Genomic DNA, 19,652 nt, shown 5'->3' with positions numbered 1-19,652 from the left:
ATTCCTCTTCAGCTTCGATTGGTCTTTTAGACTAAATAGAATAAAAGAGTAACAGAGTCCAGGGTGGTTTGATCTAGTGGGAACCCCATGTGGTAGCGGTATTGCTATAGGATTAGTTTCCAAGTGGGAGATTGTTGTCTAGTGTGGAGTCTGATCAATTCCCAAGTGGGAGATTGTTAGATTATGGTGACTGATCTAAGAAGTACTGTACATACTCCATAATTCCTAGGCGAGGTTCAAGTCTAATATATCGGCATTTTATGGCCGACATGTTGTAACTAATTTTAATCCTAAAGCAGTAAAAATACTTGTATAAAAGGGCTTAGGGTTAGGGATTGTTTCATTGTGTGGGTGATGCAAAAATTGCTTCTTGGGGTGGTATTGAGCTGTAAGGGATTACAGATTGTAATCACTAGATCGTAATAGTATTGAACTTGTTGTTTGGTGGATGTAGCCCAGGGATTGGGTGAATCACGTTAAATCTTGATGTCTTATGTTCTCTTCTGTGTGGTCTATTATTTTCTGTTATTGTTTATATTTGCATGTAATTGTTATTTATATCTGTGGTTTTATCCTAACAATTTAAATCTTCTATTAGAGATTCCAATTCTACTACATTATTTGTTGCCTCTCCTAGATGTCTTGCTCATTTGGCTATTCGATCCTTTTTGAAGTTATGAATGATACAACCTAGTCCTACCTTCTCGGGGTTGCCTTTAGAGGCTTCGTCAAAGTCTAGTTTACCCCATCCATTTGGAGGTGGGCTCCATTTATAGTTTATACGAGCTTGTTTATTGGCTTTAGGGTAGAGTAGAGGGGGGTTGATAAGAAAAGACCAATTATGTCTCATTTCTGTGTCCCAATCGGAATCATAGATTTTTATCAAGCATCAATTCTGTTAGGTTTTCCTTGCATAAGTCTTGCACAAATAGGTCTTCTTGTGCTTTCTTATACATCTCTATCTCACAGACTATAACTATTCCAACTATTTTATCAGGTGACATTCTCTCTATAACATCATAGAGGCCGCTCCACACCTTGTCAATAGGCTTAAAACTTGGTCTGAATTGGTATGCCAGAGTAAGGAAGTGGGCAGCTGTATGTATAGGCCTATGAAGTAGATTGTGCCATCGCCTGTCAATGACATCCCATATGGGAACATATTTATCCCGATTCTCTATATAACAATCTCGAATGTCCTCTTTCCGCCTATCCATGCCCTCATAAATGCAACCCATTGAGGGCTTCTCTCCATCAACAATCCGTACGAGAACAATAAGAAGCTTTATTTGACTTCTAAACTGATTAGTTCAGCCTTTGTCAGAGCAATTGCCATTGCATATATTTCTGTAAATAGACATCTTTGGGAAAACACTCCTCTTTTATTAGCTGCACAAATTCTCTGTGTACATTTTCTATATAAATTTATATCAAATTCTTGTCTAGCGTGGCCTTGCTTTCTCAACTTTGAGGAGAACAAAAGTGAACTTTTCCACATTGAGAAATTAACAAAAATTGCCTTCCTAGTTTGGAAAAACAATCATTATATGTTTTGGTAAATAATTGAATGAATAAATGAAATGATCAAATGATCATTTAAAGGATTACAAAGATGATGTTTCCATAATGAAACATTCATGAATTAGAAACAATTTAATTTTTACATAATTTACAAAATTGACCATTAATTTATTAATTAATAAATAATAAAGATACTATTCCGATACTCTCCCATAATGGTCAATCTATCAACTACACCAAGTTGCCCTCTAAATCTTACCAACTTGTTCAGGCTTAGAGAGTTGGTGAGAATATTTGTTATCTGATTCATAGTTGGAACATACAAGAATTGAACTGATTTGTCTTCAACTAACCTCCTAATGAAGTGTCAATGACGTTCAACATGCTTGGTTCTCCTGGGGAAGACTGAATTCTTCACCAATTTGAGAATCCCTTGATTTTCACAGTGTAATGTACTGATCAACACACCTCAACAGTACAAACTTTCGCTGTAGTTGACAACACATTTCCACTATATTACACCCATTCGTTCTTTTTATTATGCACACTTCCACCATACTACACACACTCCTATGCCCGTATGGCAAGACCTCCACACCGTACCGCACTAACATCATACTCCAACATGCAATGTCTCTAAATAGTACCATGCCACTCCTATGCCCATATGGCAAAACATTGATATTGTATCACACTACCACTATGTAGTGAGTTTCTAGTTTGACAGTGACAAGCACATGGCAATATTTGTCTTCACACTGCATGACCATGACACTCCTCTCATTGAACACCACATCTTGCACATTGCACGTTGCACACAACACACTATGTGCCACTCGAATGCACTTCACATACCACACACCATTTGCACACACTTCACACAATGCACACAATTTGCACACCACCCATATATACTCGCACGCCACCCGCACATCGCACACTACAGGCCACCCACATGTGCTACTTGTGGTATACAAACTAGTCATTACACAACCAAGTGAGCACACAACTCAACAGAGTTATGACATGAACAAATCTTCCTCTAACTCTATAATTACGCATAGATAAACTTGCTATACCAAACAATATTACTGATGCAAGAATGAATGGTTGCGAGTTAGATATTGTACTTCTAGGTTTGAGATGTATTTATGATGAAGTTCAACAATATAGATTTGTTTCCAAGGGAGACTTCACAAATTTGGCGTTCAAGTACAAGGTGAAATATCCTTTGTTCCCCCAAGTTTTCGGGATGGGGAAATCAGGGGAAAGCGGGACGGGTTTCCACGACGGCAAACATTTTTGCCAATTTTGGGGACGGGTGGGGATGACTATATAACAATAGGGAAAATTAATATAGATATAGAGAAATTTAAAATATTTATATGAAAACATGGATAAAGCATGTACTTATACATAATAGAACCTTAAAATATAAGAATCAGCACATTTCATATACCAAATCTATATAATTTTGAGAGTCAAAGTCTAATTTGTTCTAGAAGTCAAAGTTTAAGTCCCCTAGGTGTCCCCAAGTCTTTGAGACGTTTCTAGGATAGGGATGGCTGAAAATATACTAGGGAGGCGCCCCTAAGTAACACTGAGATGATATTTCCAATTTTAGACTAGGGTGGTTGGTAACCACCAATGCTACAATTACAGACTAGGGAGTGTCTTGTACCTTTGAAATTGCAGACAATGGTGAATTCCAACTAGAATTTGCAAATACATAAGAAACATAAAACTCCACGATGACTACCTACATTGCCAAACACAACCTTATAAAGAGCTCCTAGAAGTTTCCCGAGGTTATAAACTTGCCAACATACTTTATTTATTATTTTATGATTTTTGCCCCTTCTAATTTTATAACTAAATTAATTAATTCAAGAAGTCCTTTATAATGTATAAAATTTGGGACCACTTAATTAATTTAATTAAGCCACTATATTAAAATTAGGGACATTATAGTCCTCTTGACCCAAAGATTTCTTTCCCTTCAAGCAATTTGTAGACTATCCACCATCTGCCAAGCTTCAGTATCCCAAACCATGCGTAAACATCGACAACCATATCTGCTGAAATCTCTATGCTGCAAGAAGAGTAATTCTCCATCAAGCTTCCGTTGCTCAACTCTAATACAAACATTTTCATGCTCAAAGTCATCAAGATTCCACTAATGCCAATCATCAAAGAGATGAGTGCTCTTATCCCAAGCCTTAATGCTATAATGCCAATCAATCTCTTTCAAAAAATGATGGTTTGGGATCTCATAGCTCGACTAAAACTTGTTCTTTTCATGAGGAAGCCACGCACATGAAGAGATGGCAAACATGCATGTGACTCAACACTAGTATTTTCGACATACAAATTAGAGTCAGATAGACTCTTGTAAAAGCCATTATTTGTAAGACACTTGTCAATTTTGATGTACCAAGCCCTTGGAGCCTGTTTTGGGGCATAAAGTGCTTTCAGTAGTCTACATGTTGATGTTCTTTTCTAGCAACCTTGAAACAAGTTGGCTTTGTCATGTAGACTTCTTACAACTCATTGTTGAGGAAGACACTCTTAACATCCATCTAATGGACTTCCCAACCAAATTGAGTTGCTAAGGAAAGGATGGGCCGTATGATACTCGTTTTGGGTGCAAGAGCAAAAGTCTTCTCGTAGTCAATGCCTTCTTTCTATGAGAATCCCTTAGCAACAACAAGAGATTTGTACTTCACTTTATAGACCCATTTGCAACTAATGAGAATCTTTTTTTGAAGGAACATTAGAAAGAACCTAGGTGTTATTTTTCAGAAGACTATAGTGTTTGTCTTCCAACTGTTTCCTACTCAAGAATCCCTTTATCTTTGGAATATGTTTTAGGCTAAAAAATACTATAAATGTTTTCCATGAGAGCAAAGTTGATTGTATTTTGTTGCTTGCTCTTATTTCTAGATTATCTTCGTCAATGAGCTCATCGGGATGAATATCACTAGTGGTCTTAGCCCACCATTTAGGCCGAAGAATATAGGAGTCAACATCAAAGGCAAGAGGAACAATTGGAACAATATCTTGAATAGGTTCATAGGATTTCTTCATCCGGAGGCAAGTCAAGTAGTGTGCATCATCAAATCTAGAGTTTGCATCATCCCTCCTATCAAGTGAACCAAATGGAAGATGAACACCCAAATCAATAGCCTTGAAAGGTTGATCCTTAGAATTTTGCATAGACGAGGAAAGCTGAAAAGGTCCTCCATAAAAGGAAACATCACAAGTGAGGATAAGATGATCAATGTCTACATCGACTAGTGGGTAAGCCAAATGGTTGTCACTGTACCACATGAACATTAGTTTTTGACTCTTGGAATCCAACTTGGGGCATGGGGTATTTGGAATTCCAGTATTACCAAAGAGACAAATAAGATGATTGATCCTAGTTTAGTCTAGTCTTCCTTACGAGGCTACCCCTTGCCCAATTTTTTTTTAGGAACACTCATGTGTTCCATCATTAACCTAGCCATTTCAGTTGTAATGCAGTTTCAACGTTCAAAAACATCGCTTTGCTGAGGAGTGTAATCTGTGCTTAATTGGCATTTAATGCCCATGTGTATTACGAAAGTTAGAGAAAGCATTATATTATTACTCTACAGGATTATTACTACCATATCCCCTTCCTCCATTTGATGACCAACTACTTCTAGTTGATCTCGTGTGTTCTTAATCTTCGTTAGATGTTCTTGTAAGCACATTTAATAATCCATAATGATAGAAAATAATTGGTTCTTTAGGAAGAACACACAACTCTTATATGATGTTTCGTGGATTGAAGGATCTCTACATCTATCTTGCTAGATGGCACTTGTGACAATTAATCACCAGTAACTAAAAGTTTGATAAGCACAATGATATTCAAAGATTTTTGCATCTAGCTTGATCTTGTCTAGGTTTGGTAGGATGAGTCTCTATACTCAAAACAAGCTTGTCAAGATGATATTTAAAGATAGTCATCATCCATTGCTTCCATGTGTTGTAATTTTTGTTGTTGACTTCCTTCCAGTATTATGTTGGTCAAAAATGCCATCGTGCATGCTTCTCAAGGCACAAAAAATAAGAAATTTTGAAGAGGTGAAAATTTGATTAGGGAATTCGAGGCATGGATCTTAATGCACAAAGGTAAATTTAGGTACATCAAAAAGTATGAAGTGCAGATGGCATGAATTTCAATCTGTGGATTTTCTACAGGTTTAGAAAATTCTGACGAAGAACCAAAATTCTTGTGAAAAACCCACAAAGAATGTGTAGTTTAAAATTTATTCCAATCAAAAAATGGAAGGATTTTACAAAAACCCTACTTAGTTGAAAATGGAGATCTGCAAATCCTAGAAAACATAGAAAAAATAGCGAAAACGCAAAGGAAGGAGGTCATGAATTTGAAGAAAGCCCTAGTCAAGCTTATAAGATTGAAGATTGTAGATGAAAATCCCTGTTTTGTAGAGATATGGCATCTAAAAATGCGGGCCTAAGAAAATCTTGGCAAAGAATAGGAGTACAGAGTTTGAGAAGATAAAGTGTGACTACAAAGTATGTTTGTTGGAAGTCACAGGAAAAGGGAAACTAGTTTACTAAGCCGCGTGAATGAAATACGAACCACAGATAAAAATTGTGAGTTCAAGAAAAAGGAAAATGCATGTTGGAGGTCATAGAAATAACAAAGACTGATGAACCCTAACCATAAAACAACACTTCTTTAAGAATTTTTTCGCCTTGCATGACCTTGCAAAGGCCAAGAAAAACATGATTGTTACCCACGTGATTTACAAAAAGAGCAACCACGAATCCTTAAATAGATACCAAAAAAAATTATTTAAAAAAGAATCAATTCCTCAAGCACAAGATCATAAAAAAAAACTTTCAAAAAAATTTGTATCCTTTCTCTAAACCATGTTTTTGTTAAAAAATGAATGGATAAATGAAATGATCAAACGATGATTTAAGGGACTACAAAGATGACATTTCTATAATAAAACGATTGTAAATTAGAAACTATCTAATATTTACATAAGTTACACTATTGACCATCAAATAATAAATAATAAAGATATTATTCTAACACTAACAACATCCACATCAAGTTTCCCTCGAAATATTGGAATATCAAAATTTCACTTGTACTTCAGATGGAGGGTGTCCACCAAATGTTGAGTTTGTGTTTGTTCGTTTGTGAACCTTGAATTTCAAGCATCTGAGAAAATTGTGCCATCATTTCCTTGTGTTTCTTGTTTAATGCTTCTTTCGTCAACATTTTGAATGGTTCATCTAATCGGTCAGTCTGTTGTTTTGTGATTTGCAATCATGTGCGTCTCAAAGGAAGGTAATTTGAGGGATTCTCTTGGTTTCAACCCAAGCCTTTGGTAAGTTGATTGTGCACAATGGACATACAGCAGAAAACAAGCTTTGACACCATTGATCCACATTATGGATTTGATGTACAATACCTGGTGTATGACCTGCGACCTTGTTGAATTGCTTTAAAAAGTGTAAGCTTGAAAAGAGATGTCTGCAACCCAAAAGTGGTTTGTTTCATTTCGATAAACAGTTTATACAATTTACATGAGATCCCAATGGTCAACAAAAACCCTTCGGAATTCAAAATGAACAGTTTAAGTGATTGTGATATTGCTATCAGGATTCAACTGTGTAGTTTTTGTAGTTTGATTAATAAACTACACAGTTAAATACTTATAGCAATATCACAATTTGATTTGCTGTGGAAAAATATCTCCTACTAATTAGTATGGATAATATTGTGATATGAATATCAGGATTTAACTGTGTGATTTTGAGTCAAACTCGATGACCCATGTTTCATGAGTAGTGATTCAACATGAATCCATCTCTCATGAGAATAAATGGAACACTTAGCACTCATTGGATCTAGGTGATGCTCACAGGGGTGAAGCACCGGGACTTCCCGGGAGGTCACCCATCCCAGTACTACTCCAGCCTGAGCGCGCTTAACTACAGAGTTTCCTCCATAGTTAAACCCAAAGCTTGCAACCCCATTTGCAAAACCTTCACCAAGTGTTGTGCCTTATGAACCATTCATTAGAAAGCCCCTTAAGCTCATCAATTGATAAGTAGGAGATAATTTCCACAGCTAGTCAAATTGTGATATGAATATCAGGATTTAACTGTGTGATTTTGAGTCAAACTCGATGACCCATGTTTCATGAGTAGTGATTCAACATGAATCCATCTCTCATGAGAATAAATGGAACACTTAGCACTCATTGGATCTAGGTGATGCTCATAGGGGTGAAGCACCGGGACTTCCCGGGAGGTCACCCATCCCAGTACTACTCCAGCCTGAGCGCGCTTAACTATAGAGTTTCCTCCATAGTTAAACCCAAAGCTTGCAACCCCATTTGCAAAACCTTCACCAAGTGTTGTGCCTTATGAACCATTCATTAGAAAGCCCCTTAAGCTCATCAATTGATAAGTAGGAGATAATTTCCACAGCTAGTCAAATTGTGATATGAATATCAGGATTTAACTGTGTGATTTTGAGTCAAACTCGATGACCCATGTTTCATGAGTAGTGATTCAACATGAATCCATCTCTCATGAGAATAAATGGAACACTTAGCACTCATTGGATCTAGGTGATGCTCACAGGGGTGAAGCACCGGGACTTCCCGGGAGGTCACCCATCCCAGTACTACTCCAGCCTGAGCGCGCTTAACTACAGAGTTTCCTCCATAGTTAAACCCAAAGCTTGCAACCCCATTTGCAAAACCTTCACCAAGTGTTGTGCCTTATGAACCATTCATTAGAAAGCCCCTTAAGCTCATCAATTGATAAGTAGGAGATAATTTCCACAGCTAGTCAAATTGTGATATGAATATCAGGATTTAACTGTGTGATTTTGAGTCAAACTCCATGACCCATGTTTCATGGATAATATTTATTACAATAAAACTAAAAATTTGACAACACTATATATACCTTTAGTCCAACTTCATAGAGCCGTAACTTTTTGCTCAGTGCTTGAAATCACAAACTGCTTACAATTTCATTGGAAAGATCTCCAAGAGCTCTAGTTTCAGTCCCTTTAACACCATGCCTTCGGCAATTGAGTTAATGGACTGCTGAGAGTTTCAAACCTAAATTCTGGTCCGAAGACCTCCAAAATTGTGATTTAATAGAACAGAGAGAATACCATAAAAATAGATTTTCCGTAGTTTCCATTATCACTTTTGCCAAGTCCATTGGAGCTTCCCTGGACCATTTTCTAATCAATCATATAGAGGTCAATTAATATAGATTGATATTATCTTCTAAACGATAAATTAGAGCAGTCTGGCACATGTTGAGAACTATTCAAGATAAAAAAGCTAAGAAATTGTATTTTTCCAGAAATGTCATCTGGATGTAGATTAGTAACTAAGAAATTATGGATTTCTAAGTCAAATCCATAGCCAGTCTCGATGTGTCTCAAATTCAAACATTTATATCTTTAGCTGTATACATGTCTTAAAATTTACAAACTGTAAAAAGCTCTGAATGTTTTTTCCTGATTTTAATTCACAAAAAACTTTAACCCTTAAGCTTACACGTGTACAAAGTGATGCTCATCTTCTAGAATTAGTCCATTACATATAAGCATTTGATCCTATATACTAGTTAAACTTTTCATAACATATTCCAACATGTTTGTGCCGACATTTAGAGCCTTTTTTTCGGTATGTTGTAAGGAGTGTTGGGTGTGAACTAAGGTTGTAGTGATTCTAGACATGAAACCTCCTCTCGGTGCGCAAGAAAAATATAGCTCAAAGGCAGTTCCTATTCTCCCGTATTACAATAAATAATAACATGTTGATGTTTATTTGGTGAGCATAGCCATTGATTGTGTTTGCACTTAGCCCAGGAAGGGGAATACTGACCATTTGGTTGCTTTCCAAGTCAGAAGTCAGTATCAAAGAGCCTTGTCACAACATAGATGGCACACATATTCAGAAATAAGGAACTTTATCTATTTGTGACTTTCTTCTTTCATGTAGAGCATGAACACCAAAGTTTGTGATGAACATGCTTGTTTTGCATGGGAGGATCTGCCACAGGTTGACTATGTTTGAAGAATTTGTTTTTAAGGTGGTTATGCAGCGAGATATATGGAGGAATTATGTTTCCAAACAAATAGAAAGTCCCATGCTTCAACTCATATTATTAAAATTTCATTTTATAGCTACAGATGTAGGAGCCAGACTGATAGAGAAAAATTATTTATCCTTATTCACCAGAAATAATGGAAAAATTATAATGAAAATATAAAAATATCAGCAAGAAATATTTAATTTATTTATTTCTATTTTGTGTCAAATTTAGTTTATACTTTATAGACATTAATCAAAGTGTAGAACAATGTGTATTAATTACACGATTAATAATAAGAACAGATTGGGAAAGTGTGTAACCATCAGACACCCATAAGCACACATCCGAAGTTTTCATATATTAATTGAAAATTTATACAATATCTACTTGAACAACAGAATTAATTAGATGAAATAATAATATGCTGGGCAATTGTGCAAGCATTGAACAACACAATGCACGCATTAAAGTTTTCCAATTTTTCATTTGCAAATTTTATAAAATATTTTGCAAATATCAGAGTTTAAATTGTTTTACTAATACCATTGCAGGGGATTGAAAATAGATTTTCTCGGGTATTGATCCTGTTATAATGCCACATGCAGTTGTGCAAAGTCCTTTATAAAACTCAAGAACTGAGGATGCTCATCAGTAAAACCAGGCTTAGCACAGTGCAAATCAGGAGTTTAACTAGGCGATCAATTGAGCTGACTTGTTTTCTGGTAGACTAGACTCAAACTTGTGAGCACCAATCAATTTAGGAAGAGTATTACAATTATGTTTATAGGATGTGGAAGTCCTAATTTGAGCCTCTTTTAGAAACATCACAAGATTATGGCTACAATGAGGAGGCAATATCAGATAAGGGGTTGGGATTATTGTTGAGACAAGCAACTCCATATCCATCTTTTTCATTGATGACATTTTCTCTATTCTGTATCCTTCAAAGAAGAACAGATATTTCTTCATTACTTGCTTCCTGGATTATGTCATCTTCTTTATCGACCAAAATTGTTTTTGCTTTACTTTTATTTGTTTTCTTTTTTAAATCGAAGTCAATGTCTGTGTACTGAATTATATTCAATTTTAACAGCCAGTCTGCATTGGGTATATGTTGTTGCTTGTATAATTGATTTCTTTGGCAGATTGACAAATTAATTCTGAAAGTGATGTTTCTTTTCTTGCTTGGTTAAACTTGGCATAGTACTAATAGAACTAGATATATGGAGTTGGATGTCCACCTAGCATCATCTCCAGGTTTTTGTTACTAATTTTTCCTGCATTAAAACAGCTTTGTGCAGGATTAAAGCATATGCATAGCCTTGATCCTCCATATGCACATAACGATGTCAAGCCAGGGAATGTGCTTATAAAATGGAGAAAGGGTCAACCACCACTTGCTATTTTAATGGACTTTGGAAGTGCTGCTCCTGCCAAAAGAGAAGTGCGATCTCGATCTGATGCACTGAAAGTACAGGTAGTAGCATTTAAATGTCAATGTTTAGGCTGCAGGGTTTAATGCTTTAGCATGGTACTTGGGACACAACCTTCAACAATCAGATTTGCATTTCTTGTTTAAATCAGATCTGTACTTCCGATTTCTCCTTTTTTTTATTAAAGAACAAACATTAATTTCCTTCATCCTTTGTGGGTACCCATTTCAAATGAATCCTTGTCCCTTTTATATCTCCCAGTTGAGGGAGAGATCACACCTCTTCACCATTACAACACTTCATAATCACAACCCCTTCAAAGAAACAAAACCCTTTATAATCACAACCCTTTCGAAGAGACACAACCTTTTGAAAGTGTTACAATCCTTCATCATTGCTGCCCTTCGAAAGAGTCACTTCCTTTTTTCCTTCATATTCCTTTCTTCTTCCACTAAGTCTTCTTTAATTCCTATGCTCTCTTTTTCCTTCTTGCTCCCTGTACACTTCCAAATGAGCTCTCCTCCCTTTTATATCTTACGCTGAGGGAGTCACAACTCTTCTTTGTGTATCTCTCGACCTTTCAATAACCTAAAAAACTTGTAATTATATTATATTTTATTCTTATTTATCTATTCATTTATTTTCATAATTGTTATATATTATGAAATCCTATTTCACAAAGGGGCCATTACAGAAACCTGTAACTCTATGCTACTCAACCTGATGAGAGATATGTACTCTACATAGAGATTCTATATTTTAACCTAGTTATTTCCCAACATTAATCATATTGACTTAGAGTTCCATCAAATTTAATCTGCTAATTGTCAACTTTTGACTGGAAATCAAACCCATTTTAATGGCTGTCAATCTGATATAAATAATGCCAAGGCACAGAAAACTATATGATCTGGTTTGGATCTTTAGGCTCACATGTTTAGACATGCCATTAATGTTCACTAGGAGGAAATCCAATTACAAGAATAAAATAATATTTTGTCATTAATTGAAACCTTTAGAGTCTTAGAGCAGTCCTCATTAAATCCAGATTTTGATGATTTTCAAACATGCAATAATTGTCAGGTTGGTTGGCCTTGAAGGCAGTAACTTCTACATGTAATTTGATTGGATGATGAAAGCTTGTGTGGAGTAACATTTCCTTTATCAAAACTACCTTGTGTAATGTCCCCTTTTTCTGGGACATTATAATTTTGTGTTGCCGGCTCACTTCGCCTAGGTTTCAAGGGCGAAAAGGTTCTTTACGGGGTTCAGTTCGAGATTTGGCCTAGACATTTCCAATTTTAGGCCCATCAGAGCAGTTTTGGCAGGTTGTTTGGATACTTACTATTTTTAGTAAGTAAATAGAGTATAGTATTTTCGGTACCTCAGTGTTGGTTTGGAAGCATTTCGCTGAGAGCTTTTCAACGAGCTGTTGCACGTGATTATCTGAGTTCATTTGATCAGCAATTTTAATGCCTGATGATTATATGGTTTACTGACTAAGTGACTATTAAAGCTCATTTAACTTGTCACTTTATTTAAAACGGTACCATGTTCACTTAAGTGACTAAAGGACAAAAAAGGTGCTTTATCCTACATTGCTTAAAAGAGCGTGCATCACATTGGGAAAAGTGATAAAGGTACAACAGACTCCACATGGGAGGCTATGAAGATGATATTATTTGAAACAGATATTAATCTGGAGTTGAAAACAATTGCTGGTTATTTCTTCGAGGATGCAAACCCTTGAAGAAGCATTTGAAGGTTGGATGCAAACCTAGCCTTCTTACAAGTTTAATCTACATTGCCAATCTGACTGTCATTTCTGTTTATAAGATTGGATTATTGGGATTGTTGCATGTTATTGTATTGCTGTTGTATAATACAGTAATGTTACTAGACAATTATTTGTATTAATCTGCTGGTTTATTTATAAACTTTTGAATATTGGGGAAATAAAATAATCTTTTATGAGTTTCTTGTATGCAAATCTGCTAGTTAGAAATCGATTAAAGTTCTGAAATTTATATTGAATATTGGTTTTCTATTCATATTTAAATCTGCACTTCAATATCACGGGTTTTTGGTAAAATATCCGGAAAGGGTTATTACAGTGGTATTAGAGCCAAAGATCCTGCAATCCTGTGGAAGTTTATTCAAAAAATAAAAATAATAAAAAATATATATATGTATCCCTTTAAGTTACAGACCAATTTGCATAACTGTAATAGATGCTGTTTATTTGTTAAATGAGATTGTTGGGTATGATGTTAATGATCACAAAGCTACAAGAAGTGCAGCTCAGTTTATTCCAAAGGTGGGTTTAAGCTATTCCTCATGACAAAAGTGTTCAGAATCGAACTCAATGGAAAGTAAGTACAGTCGAACAAGCCAACAAATAATTAGTTGAATACATTCTCTGAGTCGTCCTTGGTAGAAGAGTATTCTGGACGCCAGGAGTTAGTTTGGAGAATAACGTGGGAGGTTATACTATTTAATGTGGACTAGGGCAGGGTTTTAGCTGAGGTTGACACCATTTAAAAGGGTTACGGCAGTCCCAGAGGTCACGGCTCCACCACACAGCAATAACGTGGGCCTTGCCCATTCAGAACATAAGACTTCACTGGTGCAATAATAGTGAGTCGGCCACCTTCAGTTGCAATTGGACCAAATATGTAGACGTGTTTGGATTGAAGTCACGCCCTCAGTAGTATATTGAATAACAGCCGGTTTGGGTGTAGAAGTACAGATTGGAAGTGATATCCTTGGCATCACCAGCACTCGACGAATTCTCCATTAATATCGAGTCTCTTAACCACCATAGCAAGGAGGAATTTGGGTGGGAGGAAAATGGCCACGCTTTGCTCACGTTTTCTGTGTTAACCTAGTGCCGTCACCGTCCAAACGCCATACAGTCGGGTTACTAAGATTTTGGCGAGCGTACATTCAAATTTCGTCGTCGTTATTTTGGAGGTCGTGAGGTAGAATCGGCTATCAAGTGGAGGAATACATGAACAACAGCAGACAGTGAACTCGGAAGGGAACTTGGGTGTTTTCACGAGAATCATAGTTGGTTGCAGCTTTGGCTTTCACTCCCTCCATGGGTTGGGCCAGGGACTTCCCACAATACAGGTGGATTAAAATGGATTATCGTGGGGATGTCTATTCTTTTTCTATTGACCCTTTTGTGGAGTAGTGTTGGAAATCTTCCCTATGTTTACAAAGGATGTTGGGAGGGCTTTGAGTGTTATTCATTGTGGTGGAAACCCCGAGCAAAGGTGAAAGTCACTCTTAGTCAGAGTCTTATATTTCCTTTTCATCTCTAATTCCAGGGAAACTGACAAAGGAAATAGAATATTTGAATGATGAGAATTTCACTTGTGGAAGGGGCAAACCTACCGATTTTGTAACATATTTTGTTCATTATGGTTGTATTAGTTCACCTGATACCAGCAATGGATGGAGTGAAAGCGACCACCCAGTGATACAGGTTCATTCTGATAATATAGTTGAAGGAAGGCGAGAGACAATTATTTTTGTAGATACCATGTTATCCATCCGTTGGGTTATGGCAATCAATTCCCCGGAAATGAAAGGCTTTAAATTAGAAGTGGCTGTAGTAGAAGGTTTTGTGCATAGTCTTGAGTCTCAACGCTGAACTGTTATGAATGTATGGTCATTAAGTTTTAATCTTAGTATAATTCCGTTTGGTTGTGGTTCTATTATCATTTCAAAGCCATTGTCTTAGTAATACAATAAGTTGATAAGTACAAGGTGAATAATGCTGAAGGACTGTGGAGTCAGGACAACTATTTGACGAAATACTCCAGTTATAGCTCTGAAGGCAGCGGTTGGAAATTTAGTGAGTTTATTAAAGTGCCACAGTGTGTTTAGATTTTGGAAAGATAGTACAGTTTCCATTCAAAACACTAAAGAAAAAGTGCCACAGACTCCTTAGAATTCGCATGCTGTGGTTGGACAACACACATTGGGTAGAACTTGCAGAGATTCTTATTTTTCAGACCTTGGGCAATTGTTCATGACTGTTCTTGAAGGTACACCAGCAATATGGATCTGTTCTGGTGTTCTATTATTGTTTTCATTCCAGTAGTGAATATTGAAATATCAATCAAAACATCGCACATTTCAGAAAATACAGTATACAAAGCAGGTACGTACACCAAGTGTTTGACCAAATTCCTACGGCAAACATTTAAGCTTCCTGTCTAGGTTGGACAGAACTGGGAAGTTTATTACAGTGATTTGGACATTGAATCGGTTAGTTAATCATGTTTACCTCAAGTACCCAGAAGGAGTGGGACAAGAATATGGAGAAGCTTAAACGAAGTCCGAAAAGGTTGGATGAAAATCAGAAAAGGATGAATGAATTGATTTCAGACTCTGCAAAACTAGACAAAGTGGCATGATGTATGGTTTCCATTGTTAAGAGGACTACAACACAGAGCGAAGAGAAAGAGGAACAAGAGGTCTCTATAGTATCTAGAAACCTCTATGATGAATCCCCAGTAGTTAGTGAACGTCATACAGCTGACCCTATGGAGAGCAAAAATTAGACCTTAGAAAACAAATTAGAAAATTCATTTGATGACAATGAATCCTAAGATCATGATATGGATGGACATGTAGTTACCTTGGAAGTGGAAGTGCATGAAGATACTGTTATATCAGTAGCTTCTACCTCGCTAGTTGAGCCATCCTATGAGGTGCATGGCAACGAAACCCTAGATATTGAAGAGTGCCTAGATGATAGCATACACGATGCTGCTTATCATATGGTGAGTGACATTGATTCAACCTCATATCATAGTGCGGATGACAAATTGGAAGATTTGTGTGGAAATGTTTCATCACAAGAGGATCATCATTTAGCAAGCCAATTGAAGGTTAATGACAGGATGGTTGCGACAACCATTAAGCATTTTGATGTTGCTTGTCAAACGTTGGCCACCTATGGTTGTAGTACTCCTTTGACAGATGAGCATGGTGATAGTATTTTTTCCCTTGCAGAGATGCACTCCGAGAAGCGATTGGAATGATGAAACAAAATTACCTACAAATACTTGCCGATAGAGATTTTCTTCTCAAGTGGGATCACATTTGTTATGTTGCATTGCAGGAAAACGAGTAGAAGGTTGATAAGCTCACTCATGAGTTTGAGGTGACTATGGACTCTTTGCAAAGTGCCCAGTTGGCCCTTCAAGAGTCACAATTACAGATTGAGAAGCTTACAGAGGAGTTGAGTTTGGCATAGTCTCCACCAACTGCAGATATAGTACAGTTACATACACAGGCAGTTGATAAAGATTTTATATCCATGGGGTGTAGTAAGGTTGTGGTTACATCTATCACAAATATAGTTACAAAGGTTTCCACTGGGATGAGTACCTTGGTGGAGAACAGTAGAGAACCACTAGTTGTGTCGAGTTCTCCTGAGGTTAGTGCCGTGATAGTTGATAGAGGACAATTTACTGGTAACTCTTGTGTCACAATGGTGGATTCTTCTGAGAGTTGTGCGGTAGTACACTACGCTACTCTGTCATCTACATAGGGCATTCATAGAGTGTCATTCGGTTGGGAGTATAGCTCTCATGTTGATTTGTTTCCATCTTCTGGAAGCAAATCTGTCACTTCATTCCATGCAACTGATTTTGGATGTCGGCTTGTTGATTTTCAGGGTTAGAGGGATCAACTGCTTGATTCAAGTGTTTTTAGTGATGAGTCATTGACAGAGGTTGGAGCATTTTACTGTGAATACACAGTGAGGAGTGCTCATCATTTTTCTTTTGACCCACGCACAGAGGACTTGATGATGCATCGGTGTGGATTGGTTCCAGAATTATACCATCCTTTGTGGGATGGGTATTCACCATCTTCGAAAGATGGGATTAGTGGCTGCAAGCATCCGACTCAACTGTTTGTGGGGGATTACTTGCAGGGAAAGCTGTCAGTTATACATCATGCTGATATGTATCTAACATGGTTTGCTACTTCTATGTCACAAAGTTCTCTTATGGGTACATGGTTACAGGATGACTATGGTGTTAGTTGGCATGATGGTTTGGTTAGTTATCACATCCATGGGAGTTTAGCGGGAGCTGTAGAGAGATGTGTTATAGACGCTACCAGGTATTATTATCTCCATATGGTGAATGGATGTGGGGTTCGATTGTTTTGGGATCCAGGTGGCAACAGGTTTGACACGATGTATTGGGTGTTATCATCTTGTGGTGGATATTGGTATATTGCCGAACTCCCATCTTCACTTGACAGTAGAGACTCACAGGGTCACTCATGGAGTGAGAAATTCATTCTGACTGAGGGTATTGGTACACAGAGCAGCAACATATGGTAGTTGGTGTCCCTTAATGGTGAGCCTTAGGATTCTGGCATGCAGCTATTTGGCACATCGATTCCGCTTGTATTGTTTCACCATTATGAATTTGGGATGATGCATGCTGGCTTACATCGGTTGAGGATTAGAATCTTATTCTCAAGGTGAGTATGGGATCCTGGCATTTGATTTTTGTAGGTATGAGCGGATTGCTTTAGGGCAAGCAATATTTGAGAAATGAGGCTTTGTAATGTCCTCTTTTTTTGGGACATTATAATTTTGTGTTTCTGACTCACTTTTCCTAGGTTTCGAGGGCGAAAAGGTTCTCTACGGGGTTCAATTTGAGATTTGGCCTGGGCATTTCCAGTTTCAAACCCGTCAGAGCAGTTTCGACAAGTTGTCCAGATACTTACTATTTTTAGTAAGTAAACAAAGCATAGTATTTTCATACCACAGTGTTGGTTTGGAAGCGTCTCACCGAGAGCTTTCCAACGAGCTATTGCACATGATTATCTGAGTTCATTTGGTCAGCAATTTTAATGCCTGATGATTATATGGTTTACTGACTAAGTGACTAGTAAAGCTCATTTAACTTGTCACTTTATTTAAAAAGGTACTATATTCACTTAAGTGATTAAAGGACAAAAAAGGTGCTTTATCCCACATTTCTTAAAAGAGCGCGCATCACATTGGGAAAAGTGGTAAAGGTACAACAGAATCCACATGGGAGGCCATGACGATGATATTATTTAAAACAAATATTATTCTGGAGTTGGAAACAGTTGTTGGTTATTTCTTCGAGGATGCAAACCCTTGAAGAAGCATTTGAAGGTTGGACGCAAACTTAGCCTTCTTACAAGTTTAATCTACATTGCCAATCTGACTATCATTTCTATTTATAAGATTGGATTATTGGGATTGTTGCATGTTATTGTATTGCTGTTGTATAATACAGTAATGTTACTGGACAGTTATTTGTATTAATTTGCTGGTTTATGTATAAACTTCTGAATATTGGGGAAGTAAAATAATATTTTCTGAGTTTCTTGCATGCAAATCTGCTGGTTAGAAATTGATTAAAGTTCTGGAATTTATATTGAATATTGGTTTTCTGTTCGGATTTAAATCTGCACTTTAATATTACGGGTTTTTGGTAAAATATCCAAAAAGGGTTATTACACCTTGACAACTAGGCCACATAGTGTAAACACCTAACAGTCATCAACTTTTTCTTGAGTTGTGAAGTGCAAGGGACATGTGTGGGGTTGCACAACAAGGGTTCACATGTTCCACAAGAGTTTAGTGCCCAAATTTCTGTGAAGAATTGCTGAAGCTGTGTAAAGTTAATGCGTGTTTGCATATGGGTTGCATGATGACATGTAGTTCAAAGGGCTTGCACACAAGCCAATATGGCTTTCTTAAGGAAAAAAAAGCTTTACCATCCATGCAAGATTTTTTCTTCACCAAATCTACTTACCCCTGAAACAAAACAAAATATACAAGTGTGTGAAGATTAATCTTGCACATAAGAGGCTATCAACTGCACCAATCCTAGGATGCTCTTGCATCCATAGACAAATTGTTTTGAATTGGTGTCTATTTCTTCCTACATACTTAACTTTTTCTTTTGAGCAACTTTTAGGTGAGGAAGCAGTCTCTGCTACAAAGCTTAATGGAAATGTTGTACAAATGAGATCTATAAATAGACTAGAATAAAAAATGAACTAATTCGGTCTAGTTCTACTAAGAGTCTGTCTAAGACTTATCTTGTTCTAAACATGATTAATGCACTGGGTCAGTGGAGATTTTAATTTTTTGATCTGCACAATGTATTTTGTCTTAAATAGATATTTATTGTGACTGAAAAAACTATTAGTATCCCTATCAAAATTATCATCTCTTATACTTAGCTTGAACAACTCCAGAATTATATTGGATTATCCGCATAGAAATACAGTTGTCTATGGGTGGTTTAATCAATCAGATTCAACCAATTAGGTCATCCTTTTCCATTTCCCCCTTAAGGTAGAATGCCTGTACACAAACTTGTAATTCACCTTAGTACCTTTTAGTTTGTTTTATCATTTATCCTATATGAATTTTTACGTTTGGTTAAAAGTAAGTTATTTATTTACAAATAAGTGCTAAAGTAAATGTAGAGTAATAAAAAAGTACAATAATCCATTCATGTATCTTATAATAAA

The 19,652-nt window shown here is 36.7% G+C and overlaps 1 protein-coding gene across 5 annotated transcripts in view; it reads left to right on the top strand.

The window, feature by feature from the left end:
* Window positions 1-19,652, top strand: part of PK3 (serine/threonine protein kinase 3) — a 169,774-nt gene that overhangs the window by 81,761 nt on the left and 68,361 nt on the right. For 3 of the 5 annotated variants that reach the window (XM_089799010.1, XM_089799009.1, XM_089799011.1), the window contains one exon: window positions 10,955-11,140. The exons of the other annotated variants lie outside the window; for them this stretch is intronic. In XM_089799010.1, the coding sequence (XP_089655136.1) occupies window positions 10,955-11,140 (186 nt within the window). The remainder of the gene's footprint in view (window positions 1-10,954; window positions 11,141-19,652) is intronic. 5 annotated transcript variants of the gene reach the window in all.

The sequence above is a fragment of the Cupressus sempervirens genome, chromosome 9, assembly GCF_028749045.1.
Source record: "Cupressus sempervirens isolate cs-2001-9-10 chromosome 9, ASM2874904v1, whole genome shotgun sequence".
NCBI classification, from domain to species: Eukaryota; Viridiplantae; Streptophyta; class Pinopsida; order Cupressales; family Cupressaceae; genus Cupressus; species Cupressus sempervirens.
Note: the sequence above shows the minus strand (reverse complement) of the source record. Positions and strands in the feature narration are given on the sequence as shown.